The sequence below is a fragment of the Microcaecilia unicolor genome, chromosome 6, assembly GCF_901765095.1.
Source record: "Microcaecilia unicolor chromosome 6, aMicUni1.1, whole genome shotgun sequence".
Classification (NCBI taxonomy): Eukaryota; Metazoa; Chordata; class Amphibia; order Gymnophiona; family Siphonopidae; genus Microcaecilia; species Microcaecilia unicolor.
In genome coordinates, this window is record NC_044036.1 from 239373556 (window position 1) to 239394145 (window position 20590).

Here is a 20590-nt window from a genome sequence, read left to right on the forward strand (position 1 = left end):
ATAGAATAGAGGAAACTGGGAAAGTAGATAACAGGGAAAGGGTAAATGTGTCTAAAATGGTCCGTAGATATGATGGTAGGAAGATCTGCAGGTTATAAGTTGAATCTGAGGAGTAGGCTGAACCTCTTCTGGCTTGAAGAGAGGTACATCAACTGGACACACTAAGAGGAGGAGTGACCTAGTGGTTAGGGTGGTGGACTTTGGTCCTGGGGAACTGAGGAACTGAGTTCGATTCCCGGCCCAGGCAGCTCCTTGTGACTTTGGGCAAGTCACTTAACCCTCCATTGCCTGCCACATTGAGCCTGCCATGAGTGGGAAAAAGTGCAGGGTACAAATAAAAAAAAAAAAAGATGACCCTGCTTGATGGAAATGGAGTCCATTAACTGCCACTCCTGCTCCCATGGCAACTGGCGCAGTGACCCACACACTCTCCGACCTCTTCAGTGAGAAACAGCTGAGAGAGAAGTGGAAACCGAGAAGCATACAAATCAGGCCACCTCTGCAGCTGGGATCGGCAGGGCAGCTCCCTCCAAGAGTACTCAACAGCGCCATCACAACCTCCAAACGGCCAGCAACCGACCAAGTGGCAGGCCGGCGATGGGAGAAGAACCACTGCGCTGAAGAAGCCAGCGGTGCAGAGGAACAGTGAGAAGCCCTCATCCTCCCTGTCTCATCTGCCCGCAACCTCAGAGTCATTTTCGACTCCTCCCTCTCCTTCTCTGCCCATATCCAGCAGACAGCCAAGACATGTCGCTTCTTTCTCTATAACATCAGCAAAATTCGGCCCTTCCTCTCCGAGCACACCACCCGAACTCTCATCCACTTTCTCATCACCTCTTACCTTGACTACTGCAACCTACTCCTCACTGGCCTCCCACTTAACCTTCTATCCCCCCTTCAATCCGTTCAGAACTCTGATGCCCGTCTTATCATGCGCCTCGACCGAGATGCTCACATCACCTCTCTCCTCAAGTCACTTCACTGGCTTCCGATCAGGTACCGCATATAGTTCAAGCTTCTCCTACTAACCTACAAATGCACTCAATCTGCAGCCCCTCATTATCTCCTACCCTCATCTCCCCTTACGCTCCTACCCATAACCTCCGCTCACAGGACAAATCCCTCCTCTCAGTACCCTTCTCCACCACCGCCAACTCCAGGCTCCGCCCTTTCTGCCTCGCCTCACCCTATGCTTGGAATAAACTCCCTGAGCCCATACGCCAAGCCCCCTCCCTGCCCATCTTCAAATCCTTGCTCAAAGCCCACCTCTTCAATGTCGCTTTCAGCACCTAACCATTGTACCTCTATCCAGGAAATCTAGACTGCCCCAATTTGATTGACTGCACTTTTTTGTCCTTTAGATTGTAAGCTCCTTTGAGCAGGGACTGTCCTTCTTTGTTAGATTGTACAGCACTGCGTAACCCTGGTAGCGCTTTAGAAATGTTAAATAGTAGTAGTAGTAGTTTATGGACTTTTCTTCCAGGAACTTATCCAAACCTTTTTTTAAACCCAGATACACTAACTGTTGATACCACATTCACTGGCAACAAGTTCCAGAGTATTCATTGAGTGAAAAAATATTACCTCCTGTTCGTTTTATAAGTAGTACCATATAACTTCCTTGAGCGTCCCCTAGTCTTTGTACTTTTTGTAACAGTAAAAAATTGATTTAAGTTTACCCGTTCTACACCACAAAGAGGGGCATAATCGAATAAGGTGCCCAATTTTTCCTGAGGGCGTCCCCACAGGATGACCCCGTAAAGGGGTGGGGAAACCGCTATTATCGCAACAAGATAGGTGTCCATCTTTCGTTTCAATAATACAGTCGGGACGCCCAAATCTCAACATTTAGGACGACCTTACCTTCGGTGCTGAGCCCCCCAAACCCCCCCAAACCCACTCCCCACAACTGTACACCACTACCATAGCCCTAAGGGGTGAAGGGGGGCACCTACATGTGGGTACAGTGGGTTTTGGGTGGGTTTTGAAGGGCTCACATTTACCAGCACAAGTGTAACAGGTGGGGGGGATGGGCCTGGGTCCGCCTGCCTGAAGTGCACTGCATCCACTAAAACTGCTCCAGGGACCTGCATACTGCTGTCATGGAGCTGGGTATGACATTTGAGGCTGGCATAGAGGCTGGAAAAAAAATTTATTAAAAAGTTTTTTATGGTGGGAGGGGGTTGGTGATCACTGGGGAAGTAAGGGGAGGTCATCCCCGATTCTCTCCGGTGGTCATCTGGTCAGTTTGGGCACCTTTTTGAGGCTTGTACGTGAAAAAAAATGGACCAAGTAAAGTCGACCAAATGCTCGTCAGGGACACCCTTTTTTTTTCCATTATCAGAAGAGGACGCCCATCTCTTAAGCATGCCCCAGTCCCGCCTTCGACACGCCCCCGTGAACTTTGGTCATCCCCGCGATGGACTGCAGTTGAGGGCGCCCAAAATTGGCTTTCAATTATGCTGATTTGGGCGACGACCCTGAGAAAAGGACACCCATATCCCGATTTGTGTCGGAAGATGGGCGCCCTTCTCTTTCGAAAATGCCCCTGTAAGTATTTTGTAGACCTCTATCATATCCTCCTCAGCCTTCTCTTCAAAGCTGAAGAGTCCTAAGCTCCAGAGCCGTAGCGAGGGGAGCTGACACCTGGGGCGGGTCGCCGCTGCGCACCCCCCCCCCCGGGTGCAGCACGGCGCACCCTCCTCCCGCTGGAGCGCACACCCCCGGAGCACATACCCCCCCAGAGCGCATACCTGCGGCGAGGGACAGGCGGGAGGGCCGATCCGCCCCGACTGCACGTTGCTGGGGTGTGTCGGCTCCGCACTGGTTCACTGCTCTCTCTGTCCCGGAACAGGAAGTAACCTGTTCCGGGGCAGAGAGGGCAGTGCACCAGCGTGGAGCCGACACCCCCCAGCGGCGTGCACCCGGGGCGGACCGCCACCCCCGCCCCCCCTTCCTATGCCACTGCTAAGCTCTTATGCCTTTCCTTATATGAGAGGAACTCCATCCCCTTAATCATTTTGGTCATCCTTCTTTGAACTTGTTCTAATTCTGCTATATCTTTTTGAAGATACCGCGACCAGAATTACACACAGTACTCAAGGTGTGGTCACAGCATGGAGCGATACAGAAGCAATATAATATTTTTTGTCTTATTTTCTATCCCTTTCCTGATAATTCCTAGCTTTCTGTTTGATCTTTTGGCTACCGCCATGCATTGGGCGGAAGATTTCAGCATATTGTGTACGTTGACACCTAGATTTTTTTCTTGGGTGCTGACTCCTAAGGTGGATCTTAGCATCAAGTAACTATGATTTGGATTATTCTTCCCAATGTGCATCACTTTGCATTTGTCCACATTAAATTTAATCAGCCATTTGGATGCCCAGTCTTCCAACTTGCTAAGGCCTTCCTGCAATTTTTCACAATCCCCATGCATTCTAACAACTCTGAATAGTTTTTTGTCATCTGCAAATTTAATCACCTCAGTCATCGTTCCCATTTCCAGATCATTAATACAAAAGCACTGGCCCTAGTACAGATCCTTGGTGCACTCCATTATTCACCCTCCTCCACTAAGAGAATTAGCCATTTAACTATACCTTCTATTTTCTAATTATCAGCCAATTCCTAATCCACTACAGAACATTGCCTTCTGTCCCATGAATCTTTAATTTTCTCAGGAGTCTCTCATGAGGGACTTTGTCAAACGCTTTCTGAAAATCTAGATATACTGCTAGCATTAAAATTCTGCCTGAGTGAACTTAGCTTGTAAAACTGAGAGACAAAGCAGTTTTGGCAAACTGGGCAAAGAAAAAGGTCCATTTGAATGTTATACTGCCCTGGATTGAGATCTCTATAAGAGATCTGGAATTCTAAACGGATGCATACCCATGAAGGGTCTGATTGTGAAGGTCCTGACCAAGTGTCAGTGATATTGCTTGGAGTGAAGGTGTAATAGCTAAGTGCAGTGTGTTTGAAAGTAGGAGCAAACAGTGACAACTGTTGTAACAAGCAAAACACTTTTATTTTTTTTTTTTATTATTATTTATTCATTTAAACAATATTTACAAGAAACATCTTGCTTAGGAAGGTGTCATATAACTAGGAACTGTTATAAAAGGAAAATACTCTCAAAAACAAGCATATAAATCTATACACTTTCAAATTTATAAGACACTCAAGTCCATAATTGGAGATCCAAGATTTCAGGTAATCTAAGGGGAGAATTATAATATAGGAAAAAAAAAAGTTGCTGGGTAAATCCTTCTCTGCTAAGAAATTATACATTATTCTTTAAAGCTTCTCCATTTTAACTGAGGCTACTAATGCTGACAGATGTTCAGGTTCAGTAAATACATATTTCTTTCCCCCTAGCCTTACTATGCACTTGCAGGGGTACCTTAAAAAGAAGGCACCCCCCAAGTGCAGAATTTCTGGCTTAAGGAGTAAGAATTGTTTCCTCCGTTGACGTGTCTCCTTGGAGACATCAGGAAATAACAATATTTTGAGACCCAAAAAAGGGTTCTCTTTATTACGGAAAAAAAGGCGGAAGATCCAATTCTTATCAGGTAGTAGGGCGACAGTCGCTACCAAAGTAGTGGCTGTGACCAATTCAGAGTCAGAAGTCTCAAGCAAAAGAGAAACGTCAATAGGTTTTTCAGTCTCTTGATTCAAGTTCCTTTCTGGGACATAATAAACTTGGGAAAAGGGTGGAAAGTCCTTTTCCTGAATATTCAAATTTTCATGGAAATAACGTTTCAACATATCAAGAGGAAGAACATTTGGAATCCTAGGAAAGTTAACGAATCTCAGGTTATGATTTTTGGTATAATTGTCAAAAACCTCTGTTTTCCGCCTGAGATTAGTTACATCTTTTACCATCAAAGTTTGTAACGTTTCCATCTTCATAACCCTTTGATCAATTTTTTCCATTTTTTCATTTAAAACTTTAAACTCTTCCTCTTTTTTTTTCAGGTCACTTTCAATAGTCTTTACTCTTGGTAAAAACTCTTCAGTTTGCTTAAGAAAACATTGTCCCAGGTTGGACATTAAATCCCACAGAGTATCTAAAGTCACATTCTTTGGCTTGGCCACTAACTCTTTAGGAAGTTCAAACCTTACTGAAGACTGTAAATCTGCTGCACTTCGACCCTCAGTTTCTCTCTCCTCAATGTGGTGATGATATGGGCAAACTTCCCTCCATTCCTTCCCCCGATGGTGAAGACGCTTCTCCCCGAGGTTCTTCCGGGTTCCCTACTCCATCCGAGGGAGACCCCGTCGGGTCAAAGAGGAAGGAACTGGCGCCAAGCGGTTGAGGAGGAGGAGTGCGTGCAGCGGGGCTTAAAGTTGTTTCCAGTCCGGGGGAAGCCAATATCTCCCGTTCGCCGGCGTTCCCGATTGGAGGCGTTCCGCCTTCTTGTATAAGTTCCCATGGCCTCATGAATCGATCCAGAGGACCAGGTAACGGGGATGAATGCGGGGAAGCTCTGCCCGCGATTTTCCCTCGACGTTTAGGCATCGTAAGGAGCGAGGTCTAAGGCGTCCTAGCAGGGCGCAGCCATCTTGGGAGCAAAACACTTTTAGATCAAGGAACTAGGTAACAGAATAAGGAAAAAAAAACAATAGATAGGGAAAAGAATCATCCCTTGTTTTACCTAGTTGGAAACCCCAGTAAAATTAATAGTTGTTTTTGAGTAACTTAGAAGAACCTCACAATTATAGAAGAGGGTGATAACATCTTTTATTCGATTTATTCAGCCAGGTTAGTAGGTATACCAAAGAGAAAGGAGAGGAGAAAGAAGACCTTGAGCTTCACCACAAGCAAGGACAAGAATGAATACATGAAAGAAAAACCACAAATAAGTAAAAGACAATTTACACAGAAAAAAAACAGAGGAAAAAAAAGAATATTTACCTTTTGGGGGTTGTGCTGGAGTTTCTCCAGACTCTGTTAACATTTATCTGAAAAAGAGGGAAAGACAAGGAAAGAATTAATTCCTTGTTTACATGTACAAATATAGGTAAGTACAAAAAGCTTATCTTAAGTAGATTGCAGGATTATTAGTATGATACTATGTTCCCGTGAAATGCAAAAAAGTAATTAATGAGAAAGGGAAAAGGCCTCTGTACCCAAACCTCCACCCTATATATTTTTTTGGAATAAGGTATGGAGGAAATAACATCAGCATAAAAATCCTTTATCTCTTATACTGTTTATTGCTAAAAACTTCACAGGAATGACAACTCATGGATCCAAAAAAAGAAGTGAAAAAATACTTAGCTTAAACTTCTAAATAGTAGGCACAACATGCAGAATGGGTCAATCACACCGACTGTGGCCAGAGTTTCGCTACCTTGGGCTGTCTCAAAGCATGCATGACATCCGTAACTTTAGACACTGCATGTCTTCAATGTTTAAGGATCCTTAAACATTGAGGGATCCTATTCTATCAGGTGACGGAACATATAGATAGGTAAGAGATTAAGTAGAGTTAGAAAGTAAGGTGACTAATTTTAAAGAAAGTTGCACATGAGGTTAGAGAGATGGTTAAATATTATCCCAGCTAGGGTAGGAGTGGATAAACATGTCCTGCTGCAGTATGTGCAGACCATGTCGCTCCTTGTATGTGTCAGTGAGACTAACAAGTTAGTTACTTCTTCCATTAAAGGTCTGGTTGGAGAGCCAAGCTTTCACCTACTTCCTGAAGTAGAGATAGTCTTGCGTTAAGCTCTAGCCTTTCAGGCAGTGCATTCCAGAGTGTGGGGCAGTGGCATAGCCACAGGTGGGCATGGGTGGGCCAGGGCCCACCCATTTAGGGCTCAGGCCCACCTGTTTAGTGGTAGCTGGTGGGGATCCCAAGTTCGGCCAGCTGAAGACTTCCCCCTGATGGTAACAAAAACGCTACTCTCCATGATACTGGCACCTAAGCATGCTCATTTTTCAGCGCATACCTGCTGCAGACTGCCAAGGTGGAAAGAAGCATTTTCCCGCCAGCTGAGATTTATTTTATTAATTTCTTTATTTAGATTTTGCTCACACATTTTTCAGTAGTAGCTCAAGGTGAGTTACATTCAGGTACACTGGATATTTCTCTGTCCCAGGAGGGCTCACAATCTAAGTTTGTACCTGAGGCAATGGAGGGTTAAGTAACTTGCCCAAGATCACAAGGAGCAGCAGCTCCTTGTGATCTTGGTTATGGGGGGGGGGGGGGGGGGGGAACACTTGGTGCCTACCCACTTCTTGCCTAGGCCCACCCAAAGTCTGTTGTCTGGCTACGCCCCTGGTGTGGGGGCTCCTCCAGAGAAGGCTCTCTTGCGGGTATCATATCGTGCAATGTCTTTTGGAGAGGATGTAGTTAGCGATAGTCCTTGAGAAGACCTTAGGGTCCTTGGCAGTGTGTAGAGAGTCATCCTGTTCTTCAAGTACTCAGGGCCATTTCCTTTAAGGGCCTTGAAGATCAGAATTAGAGTTTTAAATTTAGCCCTGTATTGGCAGCCAATAACGTTTTTGTAAAAATGGTGTGATGTGGTCACGTCACTTGCAACCTTCTACGAGTCTTGCTGCAGCATTCTGAATCAATTGAACCTGGTGCAGGACCTTTAAAGTCAGACCGTTGAATAGTACATTGTAGTAATCCGGTCTTGATGTTATCATGGCATGCACAACTGGGATAAGATTTACCTTCTCGGTGTAAGGAGAGAGGCAGCACAGCTGTCACAGATAGTAGAAGCAGTTTTTGAAGGTTGCTTGGATTTAGGGAATCAGAGTAAGTGTTGAATCTAATTGTATTCCAAGGTTCCTGACTTGTGATTTGAGGGGGAGTTCATACTTCCCAAAAGAGGTATGTATCCACTTGTGTTAGGAACCCAGAGAAGCTTGCTTTTACTTGGATTCAGGCAAAGTTTGTTGTGTTTAGCCCATTCTTGAATTGATGTTAAATTGGTAATCAGTTTATTCAAGGCTGTAGGTAAGTCATGTTCAGTGGGTATGAGTAGCTGCACATCATCCACGTAGATGTAGAACTGAGTGTCCATTGACAGAATCAGCTCAGCTAGTGGCTTGAGGCATATATTGAACAGAATAGGTTACAATATCGATCTTTGTGGTATCCCACAGGTCAGTGCCCATGGTGGCGATGAGTTGCTGCCAAACATTGTGAATTGTTGCCTGTCTGATAGATAGGATCTGAACCACGCAAGTACTGTTCCATTGATATCTGTTTCTGTCAGTCGTGTTAGCATGATATCATGATCCACAGTGTCAAAAGCTGCTGAGAAATCTAGCAGTACTAACACCAAAGTGAATCCCCTGTCTTAGTTTCTGTGAAGATCATCTAGTAGGGATACGAGGACCGTTTCTATTCCATAACCGGGTCTGAATCCAGATTGACATGGATCTAGCCAGTTTCTTTCTTCTAGCCAGGCATTAAGTTGAACACAGACTGTTCTATAAGTTTTCCTAGAAATTTGATGTTGGATACTGGCCGGTAACTTTCAAGTTTGTCCTGGTCTAGGTTGTTTCTCTTTAGCAAAGGATGAACCACTGCCCTTTTTAATGCTGTTGGTAGTTGCCCATTAGAAAGAGAGGCATTCACAATTTTTGTGGCACCTTCTATGAGGCCCACACTTACCTGCTGCACTATCTTTGATGGGCAAGGGTCGAGGGAGCAAGTGGTTGGTCAAAGGTCTCTTAGGATTTTGTCAAGGCTCTCCTCTGCCATTGAGTTAAAAGTGTCCCATCTGTCTCTATCAGGAGGGGGTGAGTTTGTGCACTCCTGGTTAACTGACTGGAGACTGGGTGGGACTGCCTATAAATCCTGGCAGAGACTTTTAAGTTTGTTGGCAAAGTATGCAGTAAAATCATTGCAGTTCAGTTTAGACTGGGCAGGCTGGTTCTGTTGTAGGGGTTGCAGTAGGCTGTTTACTATGTTGAACAATTGCTTGGTTGAATTGGCAGCCTGTGCAATGCATTGAGAGAAATATTGTTTTTTGTTTGCTGTTAAAGCTTGGCTGTACTTTGTCATGTGCTTCCTACAGTTTAGCCTATCTTCATCTAGGTGGGATTTATGCCATCTCCTTTCTAGTTTCCGTCCTTTACATTTAAGGATCCAAAGTTCTGGAGAAAACCAAGGTGAGCATTTGTAAGTGGGGTAGGTGAGCGTTTGTGAGTGGGACATAAGACCGTTTTAGTGGTGCTGTTTTCTCTAAGGTCTTGGCTAACTGTGTATTCCAAATCTCAACCTGTTCTGACACTGTAGTTTTCTTTTCATCCACATGTGGATAGTCCAAGGCCTCTAGGAAATTCTCAACGGTCAACATTTTTTTGTCTCTGATCTCCTTCCAAACTCTGGGAGGTGCCATTTGTTTCAGGTGGTCACTTAGGAAAAATTTAATTAGGAAATGGTCTGACCATGATAGGATTATTATTTCAATACTGTTATCCCATAATTCAGGAATGTCAACCCCTTTGTAGAATAACCTTTCTGCTATGTTGCTCACAAATATATTGAACAGAATCAGCCCCAGCACCGATCCTTGAGGCACTCCGCAACTCACTTTTCCTTCCGCCGAATTGATTACATTGACCATCACTCTCTGGTGTCTGTCTGTCAACCAGTTTCTAATTCAGTTCACCAGTTTGGGTCCTGTCAAGTTTATTCAAAAGTCTCCTTTGAGGAACCATGTCAAAGGCTTTGCTGAAATCCAGAGTGATTACATCTACCGCACGTCCAATATCCAATTCTCTAGTTGCCCAGTCAAAGAATTCAATCAAATTCATTTGGAACGATTTACCTTTGGTAAAACCATGTTGCCTCATATCTTGTAACCCATTGGATTCCAGGAAATTCACTATCCTCTCCTTCAGCGCTTCCATTACTTTTCCAATAACCGACGTGAAGTTTACCAGTCTGTAGTTTCCCGCTGCTTCTCTGGTGCCACTTTTGTGAATAGGGACCTCATCCGCACTTCTCCAATCCTGTGGAACAAGTTGTTCATAAACACTTTCTTCTGTGAAAGGTGCAATATCCACTACATTCTCATATGTACTTTCACCAGCCGATTACGGTCCTTCTCCAGGATTTTCTTCTGTGAACACAGACCAGATGTATTTGTTTAGCATGTTCACTTTTTCCTCATCACTCTCCACATAGCCATCCACAGCATCTTTCAATCTCACAATTTCATTTTTAGCATCCCTCCTTTCACTAATATATCTAAACAAAATTCCCGTCACCCCTCTTTACATTTCAAGCCATTTGTTCTTCTGCCTATGCTTTTCACCATACATATATCTCTCTTGGCTTCTTTCAGTTTCATCCAGTATTCTGTTCTGTGTTCCTCTTCTTGAGCTTTTTCTGTATTTCATGAATGCCAGCTCTTTTGCCTTTATTTTCTCAGCCACTTGTTTGGAGAACCATATTGTTTTTCTTGCTTTTATTTACTCTCCTACATAAAGGTTAGTAGCCATTTTAATAGCTCCTTTCAACCTGGACTACTGTCTTTCTACTTCTCATATGTCCTCCTATCCCATCAATTCTTTCTTCAGGTATGTCACCATTTAACTAATGTCAGCATGTTTGAAATCCAAGACTTTGAGTTTTGAGTGGCTCTCCTCCACTTTAGCTATTATATCAAACCAAACTATTTGATGATCACTACTGCCCAGGCAGGCCCCTCACTCTGTTGTTAGACACACTTTCCCCATTTGTGAGCACCAGATCCAGTGTCATTCCTTCCCTCATGCGTTCTGTTACCATTTGTCTGAGTAGAGTGCCTTGAAAGGCATCCACAATCTCTCTACTTCTATCCAATTTTACAGATAGAGCTTTCCAGTCCACATCTGGCAGGCTGAAATTTCCAATTAACAGCACTTTTCCTTTCTTTCCCAATTTTTAGACATCTACAACCAGATCCTTATCAAGCCGCTCTGATTGCGTTGGATGTCTATGGAGAATACCCATGTGGATAGAGAGCCCATCTTCTCTTTTCAAGGTGATCTATATTGCTTCTTCCTTTCCCCAAGCCCCCTGCATTTCAGTCACTTTTTTTGTTTCTCATACATAGAGCTACTCCTCCACCTTTTTGACCATCTCTATCCTTCCTGAAGAGATTATAACCCGGTATGTTTGCAACCCATTCATAGGAGTCATTGAAGCATGTCTCAGTGATAGCAACAACATCTAAATCTACCCCTACCATCAGGGCTTGCTGGTCATGAACTTTGTGGTCATTGCTTTCCAGCTACATTTCAGTAGTAGTCTCATCTTCTCTATAGTTTTTAGTTTAGTCTCACCTTCTACGGTATTGCTAAGAAGTGAATTGCTAAGATTATTGTTTTCATTGCTTTCTTTACTACTGTCACAGCTTGTCTTTTACTGGGGGTGACTACCTGAATTGATCTGCTTCCAACTGCCACCCCCACCTTCTAGTTTAAATGCCTAGAAACAAATTGTCTGAATGTCAGAATTCTTTTTCCTGCCACAGTGAGATGCAGTCCATCATTACAGTATAGTAATTTGTTTTTCCATATATTGCCACATCTACCTTTGTACCTTAAACCTTCTTGGTGACACCAGGCTTTGAGACATATTGAAGTTCTCAGTATTTTGTAATCTTTCCTCGCTATATCCATAAGTAGGTAGAACTTCAGAAAAAGCTACAGTCTGTACCAAAGGTTTTAACCCCTCCTCCAACTCCTGAAAAGCTCTTTGGACTACAAGTGAGGTATTATTGGCTAAATCATTTGTTCCCAGGTGGATAACAACATCAGTGTTAGAACCCTTAGACTCTTCTCTGATTATAGTCAGTATTAGCCTGGTACTCCTGCTAGCTGAGAATCCTGGGAGGCATTTTACTTTATTCAGCCCCCTGAACTGTGTTCCAAAGTTAACTCAGATAACTACTGACCTTTTCCAGCTCCTGCATAGCAATTAAAATGACTTTACTTTTAAATTCACTACTATCCAATGATCTCTTATATTTAGTTTCACTCCTTTACTTTTCATTTGCTGTCACTCAAACATCTTTGACCTTTGTTTTAAAATATCATTCGCAACACTTCATTTTCTTCTCACAGCTTTCTCATACCACAGCTTCTACTATTTTCTTAACACCTTCTCACACAACACACCCCACATATCATCTCCCTGTCATATACCAACCCCAACTGCCAAATTGACTTTTGTGGAATCTTAATGTCCCCACTTCTGCCACATGACATCAATGAGGCATTTTGTGTCAGTGCGAGCCTCAGGGCTGAGTTCCCTAACATGATATCCCTTTCCCTGCATATTTATAAATGATCTGGAAATCAGAACAACGAATGAGATGATTAAACTTGCAGATGACACAAAACTATTCAAACTTGTCAAAACACATTTGGATTGTGAAAAACTGCACGAAGAACTTAGGAAACTGGAACACAGGGCATTCAAATGGCAGATGAAATTTAATGTGGACAAATGCACAGTGATGCACAATGGGAAGAATAATCTGAATCATAGTTTCCTGATGCTAGGGTCCACCTTAGAAGTCAGATCTAGGTGTCACTGTAGACAATAGACTGAAATCTTCAGCCCAGTGTGTGGTGGCAGCCAAAAAAGCAAACAGGATGCTAAGAATTATTAGGAAACTAGGAAAAAAGCCCGTTTCTGTGAGAAATGAAACAGGCGCTAGCAAGGTTTTCCTCAGAGTGTATGTATGTATGAGAGATGGAGTATGTATGTCAGAGAGAGAATGAGAGAGAGAGAGAGAGAGAGAGAGAGACAGAGTGTGTGTGTGTTTGTGTGAGAGAGAGTGTATGAGAGACAGAGTGTGTGTGTGTGTGTGTGTGTGTGTGTGTGTGTGTGTGTGTGTGTGTCTGTGAGCCTGAGCCGTGGGGGAGGGGGAAGAGGAAGTCTGCACTTATACCTGAAGCGGGGCGGAAGCAGCTCATCTGAATATGGAAGTAATTGTAAGAATAGCGCGTGTGACCATGTGTGTGAGCAAAATGCATTCTTTTATGACCGAGAGAGAATAATTGTATGAATCTGTAAATGTATGGATGGGTGACCGAGCGTATGAGTGAATTATTTCAGCAGTTCGACAGGGTGAGGCGCATCCCAATTTCCAGTCCGGGCTGAGTGCGCATGCGCAGCGTCCTGACAGGAAGACGCGAGGCCGAAGCCAGCCACTGGACACTCACTCACCGACACGCAGGGGCTGGAGCTGGTGGTAGGGGTGGGAGATCGCTGTACCATTACCAGAGTCATCTAGCTGCTCGGCGTCTCGGGACTCGCATTCTCTATTTCCGCTGCCAGTCACGACTCGGAAGCTCCGCGTTCCACCGTTGTTGGCCCCGGTGGCAATGAGGACTCTTTCCTCCCTATCCCACCAGCAGCGAGAGATGATGTGGGGGAAGGGCGTCAAGGCTTGGGTGATGCACCGTGGGGGAGGGGCTTGGTTGATGCAGCAGGGGGGCGGAAGTGAGAGCTGCTTCGTAGGCAGGGGGAGGAGTAGGGAAACACGCTCCGCGTGTTTCCCTACTCCTCACCCTGCAGTGACGTCAGTTGAGGCTTTACTCCTCCCCCTGCAGTGATGTCAGATGAGGCTTCAGAGACTCAGCAAGTGACGGACACAGGCAGCCAGGTTTTAGAACGTTGGAGGTGAGAATTATTATATAGGAAAAGATGCAAAATAAGACCAAGAATAGTATAATGCCTCTGTAGCTCTCCATAGTGCAACTTCACCTTGAGTATTGTGTTCAATTCTGGTTGCCATATTTCAAAAAAGTTTTAGTGGAATTAGAAAAGGTTCAAAGAAGAGTGACCAAAATGATAACAGGGATGGAACTCCTCCCATATGAGGAAAGGCTAAAGAGGTTAGGTCTCTTTAGCTTGGAAAAGAGACAGCTAAGGGGCGATATGATTAAGGTCTATAAAATCCTGAGTGATGTAGAACGAGTAAAAGTGAATTGATTTTTCACTCTTTCAAAAAGTACAAAGACCAGAGGACAGTCAATGAACTTGCACGGAAATTCCTTTAAAACAAATAGGAGAAATATTTTTTCACTCAAAGAATAGTTAAGCTCTGGAACTCATTGTCGGAGGATATGGTAACAGCAACTAGCGTATCTGGGTTTTAAAAAGGTTTGAACAAGTTCCTGGAGGAAAAGTCCATAGTCAGTTATTGAGATGGACATGAGGTAAGCCACTGCTTGTCCTGGGATTAGTATCATGGAATGTTGCTACTAGTTGGGTTTCTACCAGGCAGTGGGGTAGCTACGGGTGGACATGGGTGGGCACAGGCCCACCCATTCTTGGCTCAGGCCCACCCAAGACAATTCAGCAGTGGCTGCCTTGCTCTCCTCTCTCCCTCATCTGGATCCAGCATTTGCCCTCACTCACTTGCTCACCCACGGCCTGGCAACTCACCCTCTTTCTAAACCTCCCCCTTCCCGGTATACCTCATCAACTTCAAAGGTGGGGGAAGCAACACTCATCTGCTGCCTGCGCATGCCCTGCAGGCTTCTCTCTGCCGCATCCCACCAGGAAGCAACATCAGTGAGGGCAGAATGAGACAGAGGGAAGTCTGCAGACTCAGCACAATTAGTGGATGCATGTCACTGCTGCCGCCTGTGAAGTAGCTAAGATACATGGGAGATGGTCGGATGGCTGTGGTGGCAAATGAGAGATCTGGGGGCAAAGGAGAGGGAGCAAGATATAGGATAAATGGAGGGTGGTTTGGGAAGGCCCACCCAACTGTGGGCCCATCCAAAATAACAGGTCTACCTACGCTTCTGCTTCCAGGTATTGTGACCTGCTGGATTGACCACTGCTGGAAGCGGGCTAGATGGACCATTGGTCTGACACAGTATGGCTGTTCTTATGTTCTTATGAGTACATAGGGCCATTTATAACCAAAGGAGCCACACTTGCTTCCTTATTTTTTCCTTTCCTTTTCCTGATATTAAGACACACAAATTCAAACGAGTAGAGTACCTCCTCAGTTTATTCCTCTGTTGGCTTCTCCAGTGGCTCCAAAGGGGGTAGTTGTGCTCCTTTGGACATGTGTCAGAGGGCTGTGTTCCATGGCAGGGCTAGCTTTTAAAAGGTGTTTCTGGTGCCACTCCAATGACATCACAAGGTATTGCTCATTAATGGGGACAGGGACAGGAAACCAGACAAGTCTTCTTTCTGTCTCTAGGTTACTCCTTTACAGGGCACACTCCCGTCCCTCTCCAAATATTTTATACTTGAGTTAAATTCTAATGCAGACACAGGATTGGGCAGATCTCTCTACAAATATTTTATACTTGAGTTAAATTCTAATGTGGAGACAGGATTGAGCAGTCTGAGAGGGATTCAAGGCAGTAATTAGAGAGCACTTGCTTCAACTAGTAGGTGGAAGAGGCTTCGAGAACTTCTTGCATTACCAGGACCAGAGATGCTTAGGTTATCTTCAACTCATAAAAAGTCTTTTTCATATGTTGGATCTTACTTATGGAATTCCTGGGTTGATTGCTTCTCTGATTTGTCATCTTATTATGCCTTCCATAAACTCTTAAAGACTTTATTGTTCAGACAATGTTACGATATTGAGTAATGTAAAGATTGTTAAGGATAATTCTAACTTTTTTTTGGGGGGGGGGGGCATGTATTTGTAGTAATCTATATTCTTTTATGATGTATGTATGTAATTATTGTTTTTATCGTAAACCACTTAGGCACAAATAGTATGTAGCGGTATATTAAGTCAATAAAATCCAATGTAAAGCTGTACAATTGAGAGAGATCAGTAAGCTAGAGGGGAGGAATAGACAGCAACCTATCTATAGCCTTCAGAAGTAGATAGCTGTACTAAGAGAACAGCTGAAGGTTTTATGGGCAGAAGAAATACATCAAGCAGGGACTGTTTCTTACATGTTTAGTGTACAGCACTGTGTATATCTAGTAGCACTATAGAAATGCTAAGTAGTGGTAGTAGTAAATAAGGCTCATTAGATGTTGTTTGAAGAGAGCAACAGAACTGGTAAGCTCCGGGTCCATCATTTTAAAGAAACAGAAGGTTCACAATGCTATACTACAGCTGAAAAGACCATGTGGAGTGACTAATGACCCTGATGGATTAGAGTCCTTTTTTGCAAAACACTATCAGGGGTTAAACTCTTCTGAGTTTGCCAGTGAGACTTAGCAGGTGATGCAGTATCTGGAAGACACCCAACTCTCTAGTATCACAAATGGACAAATGGAAATGCTAGAAGGGGAGATTTTGGAAGGGGAAATTCTCAAGGCAACTAAAGAGCTAAAACCTGGAAAGGAGCCAGGGCTGGATATAAATCTTTTGCTTCTGTGTTGGCAGCCCCACTAGCTGCACTCATTAATTTCATCCTGACTGGGGAGAGTTTGGTAGAGTCTATGACAACAGCAAGTATTACAGGGATCCATAAGTAAGGTAGGGACCCAATGCTATGTGAATCATACAGGTCAATATCTCTGCTAAATTTAGATGCCAATATACTGGCAAAAATACTAGTTTCAAGGCTGAACAAAGTTATTTGTCAGATTATCTATGGGGACAAATCAGTATTTATCCCTGGAGGACTTGCAGGAGATAATGTGAAGAAACTGATCAACTTGGTGAGCTGGGCTCAGGTCCACCAGACCTCCACTAGTTCTCATAGCAGTGAATGCTGAAAAGTCATTTGATAGGGTGGCGTGGATATTCATGATTTTAACATTAAAGAGGATGGGGTTTTGGACCTAAATTATTAAGGTAGGTTGAAACTCTCTATACCGACCCCAAGACTAGAGGTGGAAGCTCTCTATATGGACTCCAGCCTAAAGTCTGAATGAACAGGGGGTAATTTGAGATATTCTACCTTAAAAGGAGTACCTGGTGGGGTTGCTTGCTCATGCCTTTGCTCTTTGCTGTGATGGTAGAACCACTGATGGCGAGGCTAGCCTCAGATTAACCATGAGGCAAAACAAGCACATGCTTAGGTCACCAAGGGAAGGGGAGCACCACAGAGTTTTTTTTTCCCCCATAGCTATCATCCTCTTAACTCTTTCACTATCATTTGCTACACTTATTATCTAACATAGATTTCAGTGGTTTTGTAATCATTATAAATATATATGATGTTTTGTTTCATACAATAATGATATTTCTCAGTACTTATTGAGTCTTAATGTTTGTCACTTAAGCAATGGAAGGGCCAAGGGGCACCACTGTTGGGCTGCGCTTAGGGCATCAGTTGACCTTAATCCAGCCCTGGGTAAGGCTAAGGGCTAATGAGAACATGATTGACATTATTATGGGTACTAAGGAATATAAGATCTCACTTTTCACTGATGACATTATGCTTACAGTGGGGTGCCTTGAGTAATCTTTTAGAAATTATAAGGGAAATGGGGTCCATATAGAAGGAGCACTGGAGGAGCTTTAAAGAGTAAAATTTACCCTATTGTTTAAATCTCTCTGCAGATCTCAAGAGATGGAGTAGGCTATTCCACTCCTGGCAAGGAAGGATCTCATGTCTGAGGATGATGCTCCTACTGAAGTTCTTATATCTCTTCCCAACTGTCCTCGTACCTATTCCTGGAGCTGCAGAACCTTACCAAGAAAATGTACAATCATGTCTGGCATAAGAGGAATCAACTTGCTTGCAAGATCCAGGTAGCAACTAGGATAAAGGAAGACTGGTGCACCAGACCTGAAGAGGTACTACTGTGTTGCCCAAAGCAATGGGTGATGTGTGAGGAAGCTAGAGTTCAGTACCCATATTTGCCCTCTGGAGGCTCTTATTGACTCCCTGAGGATCAGATTAAGAAATATATCACAATAGAACCTTGTGTAGAACTAACAAGGACAACTTGGCAGAAAGTATGAAAGGTAGTGCTTGGGAGAGGGATGATATCTCATTTTACAACCTTGAAGGTAGCTTCCCTGATATCCCTTGGAAGAGCAGGTGCAGGGCTGTAGAGTTAGGTGATGCTGAAATTACAACTATAGGGCAGCTTTATGAGGGTAGGACATTCAAATCTGTTAGTTAGTTAGTTAGTTAGTTAGTTAGTTAGTTAGTTAGTTAGTTAGTTAGTTAGTTAGTTAAAAATTTATAGTCCACTTCTTCTACAATTCTGGGTGGTTAAACTACCAAACATATAAAGTAAATGATAACAGTACATGTAGTCATCAACATACTGTACATCTGTAATAAAGCCTTCCACCCCCTTTGAGACTGCTTTTAACGCTTAACCCCCTATTCATCTGTTTAGTGCCCATATTTGTTTTAATCATTCCCACAACAAATAATTCCCTAATCCCTTATTTGTCCTTTTTGCCTGCATTGATCGATTGCAAGCTCTGTTGAGCAGGCACTGTCTCTTACGTATGTTGTGTACAGCACTGCATATGTTGAGTTGTGCTACAGCTTGCTCCCTTCTCCAGCCGCCCCCCCCTACATGTTACATCCGTGCTGATTTTCACTGCCCTCCTGCACGAGTCTTGCACCTACTCTGAGTCCTGTCTGTTCCGCCCGCTCTCGCCCATCCGCTTGGTTGCTCGTTTTTAAAGCCCTGAGGTGTTCTCCCTCTGACACCGGCAATTCACAAAGCCAGCCTTCTGCCTGCATCGGGGCCTCTCCCTCAGACGCGTCCCACCTCTGCGGAAGACAGGAAGTTGCATTGGGGAGGTGGGACGCGCCTGAGGAGAGGCCCCGATGCTGGCAGAAGGCTGGTTATGTGAATTGCTGGTGTCAGAGGGAGAATGCCTCAGGGCTTTAAAAACGAGCGACCACACGGATGGGCAAGAGCGGGCGGAACAGACAGGACTTGGAGTAGGTGCAAGACTCGCACAGGAGGGCAGTGAAAATCAGCACGGACGTAACATGTAGGGGGGGGGCAGCTTGAGAAGGGAGCAAGCTGTCCAAGGAGGTTTAATAGACAAGAGTGGAACTCAGCCTATCTAGTCCGTTGTAAGCCTGCCAGGGAAGTCAGTTTGGTTACTCTGTTTCTACTTCCCTGCGCAGTTGTCATTGCTGTTCACTCAAAACTTATGAGCTACTGCATCCAACTTGTAATTTTTTATTTTTGGTCCATCTAAAGCAGTTTCAGTTGGATAGGAAGTGCCTTAAAAGCTGGAGAAGAAAAGAAATAACAATCGAATATCACTAAAACAGCTTCAAAAATTATTATAGCCGGTGGAAACCACAGTTATAAACTATAGGTTGAGCTCATTTTTCTTCACCGTTCACTGAAAGGGACACAGGGGCACTACTAGAAAGGGGGGGGGGGGGGGGGGGGGGTAAGTAGATAGGGCCACAGAGAAGGCACTACTGGAATGGGGAGGAGGAGATAAGGACACAAAGAGGCAGTACTGAAAGGGGGGACTGGGAATATGGGGAGAAGGGTGAGATGGGGAGAAAGAGGTAATACTGGAAAAAGGGGGGACACAGGGCAATGTTAGAAAAAGGGAGAGATGGAGACACCAGGAGGGCAGATATTAGAAAAGGGGGAGATGAGGAGACCAGGTAGGCTTGTGCTGAAAAGGGGTGGGGGGGGGGGAGATGGGGACACAGAAAGGGCAGATGCTGAACTTGGGGGTAGGATAGGGACAAGGGACACAGAAGGGAGATACTAGACAGGACAAATAGTGGTGCAGAGGAAAGAAGGATGGTGCACTTGGCGACAGAAGAAATGTCAGATGGGCAAGAGACCCTGAAAAGGCAGAAGAAACGGAGAAAAACAGAAAAGAGACAGTGAGACCAAAGCAAATTAAAAAATAAATTGTTCAAACAGTAGAAAAAGGTATTTTATTTTGAATTTGATTTTAGGAATATGACAGTATTTAAAAACGCACATCCCTGATGTCTTCAAATTAGCAACCCTGCAGGGGTCCGAGTGCACAGATTTTGATGGGTAGAATCATGGACTGCAAATCCCACATGAATTTGGGATGTCAGTTCACACTAGGACTGGTTGAAAAATCTCCCTTCTGGAGCTCGATCATTTGGCAGCTCTATGCACAGCTATTTCATAGTAGGGACATACGTCAAAGAGAAAATCACAAAGCTACGAACTATGATACCCAACAGCACAACTGACTATGCAAACCTCCTTGAGTGTCTAGACCCAATACACAGGGAATATCCTGTAGATAGATCATGGACAGACTTTAACTCACTATCAATAGAAAAGATCTCCCAATCACTCAAAAAATATGCCAAATCACAATGCAAACTAGACATATGTCCTAGCAATCTCAAAAGATCTGCTTCATAACAATTCTTAACAGACCTCACAGACTACCTAAATTACATGCTACAAAATGGTCTCTTCCCAAAAAACAGAGGAAATATACTACTCACTCCGTAACCTAAAGACGCAAAGAAAAGCACAAGTGACATAAGCCCAGTAGCATCTATCCCACTAATAACCAAACTTATGGAAGGAGTAGTGACAGAACAACTCACTAACCAGGATTTCGATCAAACTACAGCACAGAAATAGTACTAGTGGCTCTAATGAATAAATTTAAACAAACAATCGCAAAAGGCAATAATATACTTCTCCTACAATTTGATATGTCCAGTGCCTTCGACATGGTCAAC

The 20590-nt window shown here is 44.0% G+C and overlaps 1 protein-coding gene across 1 annotated transcript in view; it reads right to left on the reverse strand.

Annotated features, from left to right (window-relative positions):
• LOC115473106 (lipocalin-like) overlaps window positions 1–13441 on the reverse strand; it is a 91750-nt gene extending 78309 nt beyond the window's left edge. The window contains exons 1-2 of the mRNA XM_030207768.1: window positions 13191–13441; window positions 5918–5964 (exon numbers count right to left, since the gene is read on the reverse strand). Of these exons, the coding sequence (XP_030063628.1) occupies window positions 5918–5964; window positions 13191–13253 (110 nt within the window). The 5' untranslated portion in view covers window positions 13254–13441. The remainder of the gene's footprint in view (window positions 1–5917; window positions 5965–13190) is intronic.
• Window positions 13442–20590: the final 7149 nt, after the last annotated feature.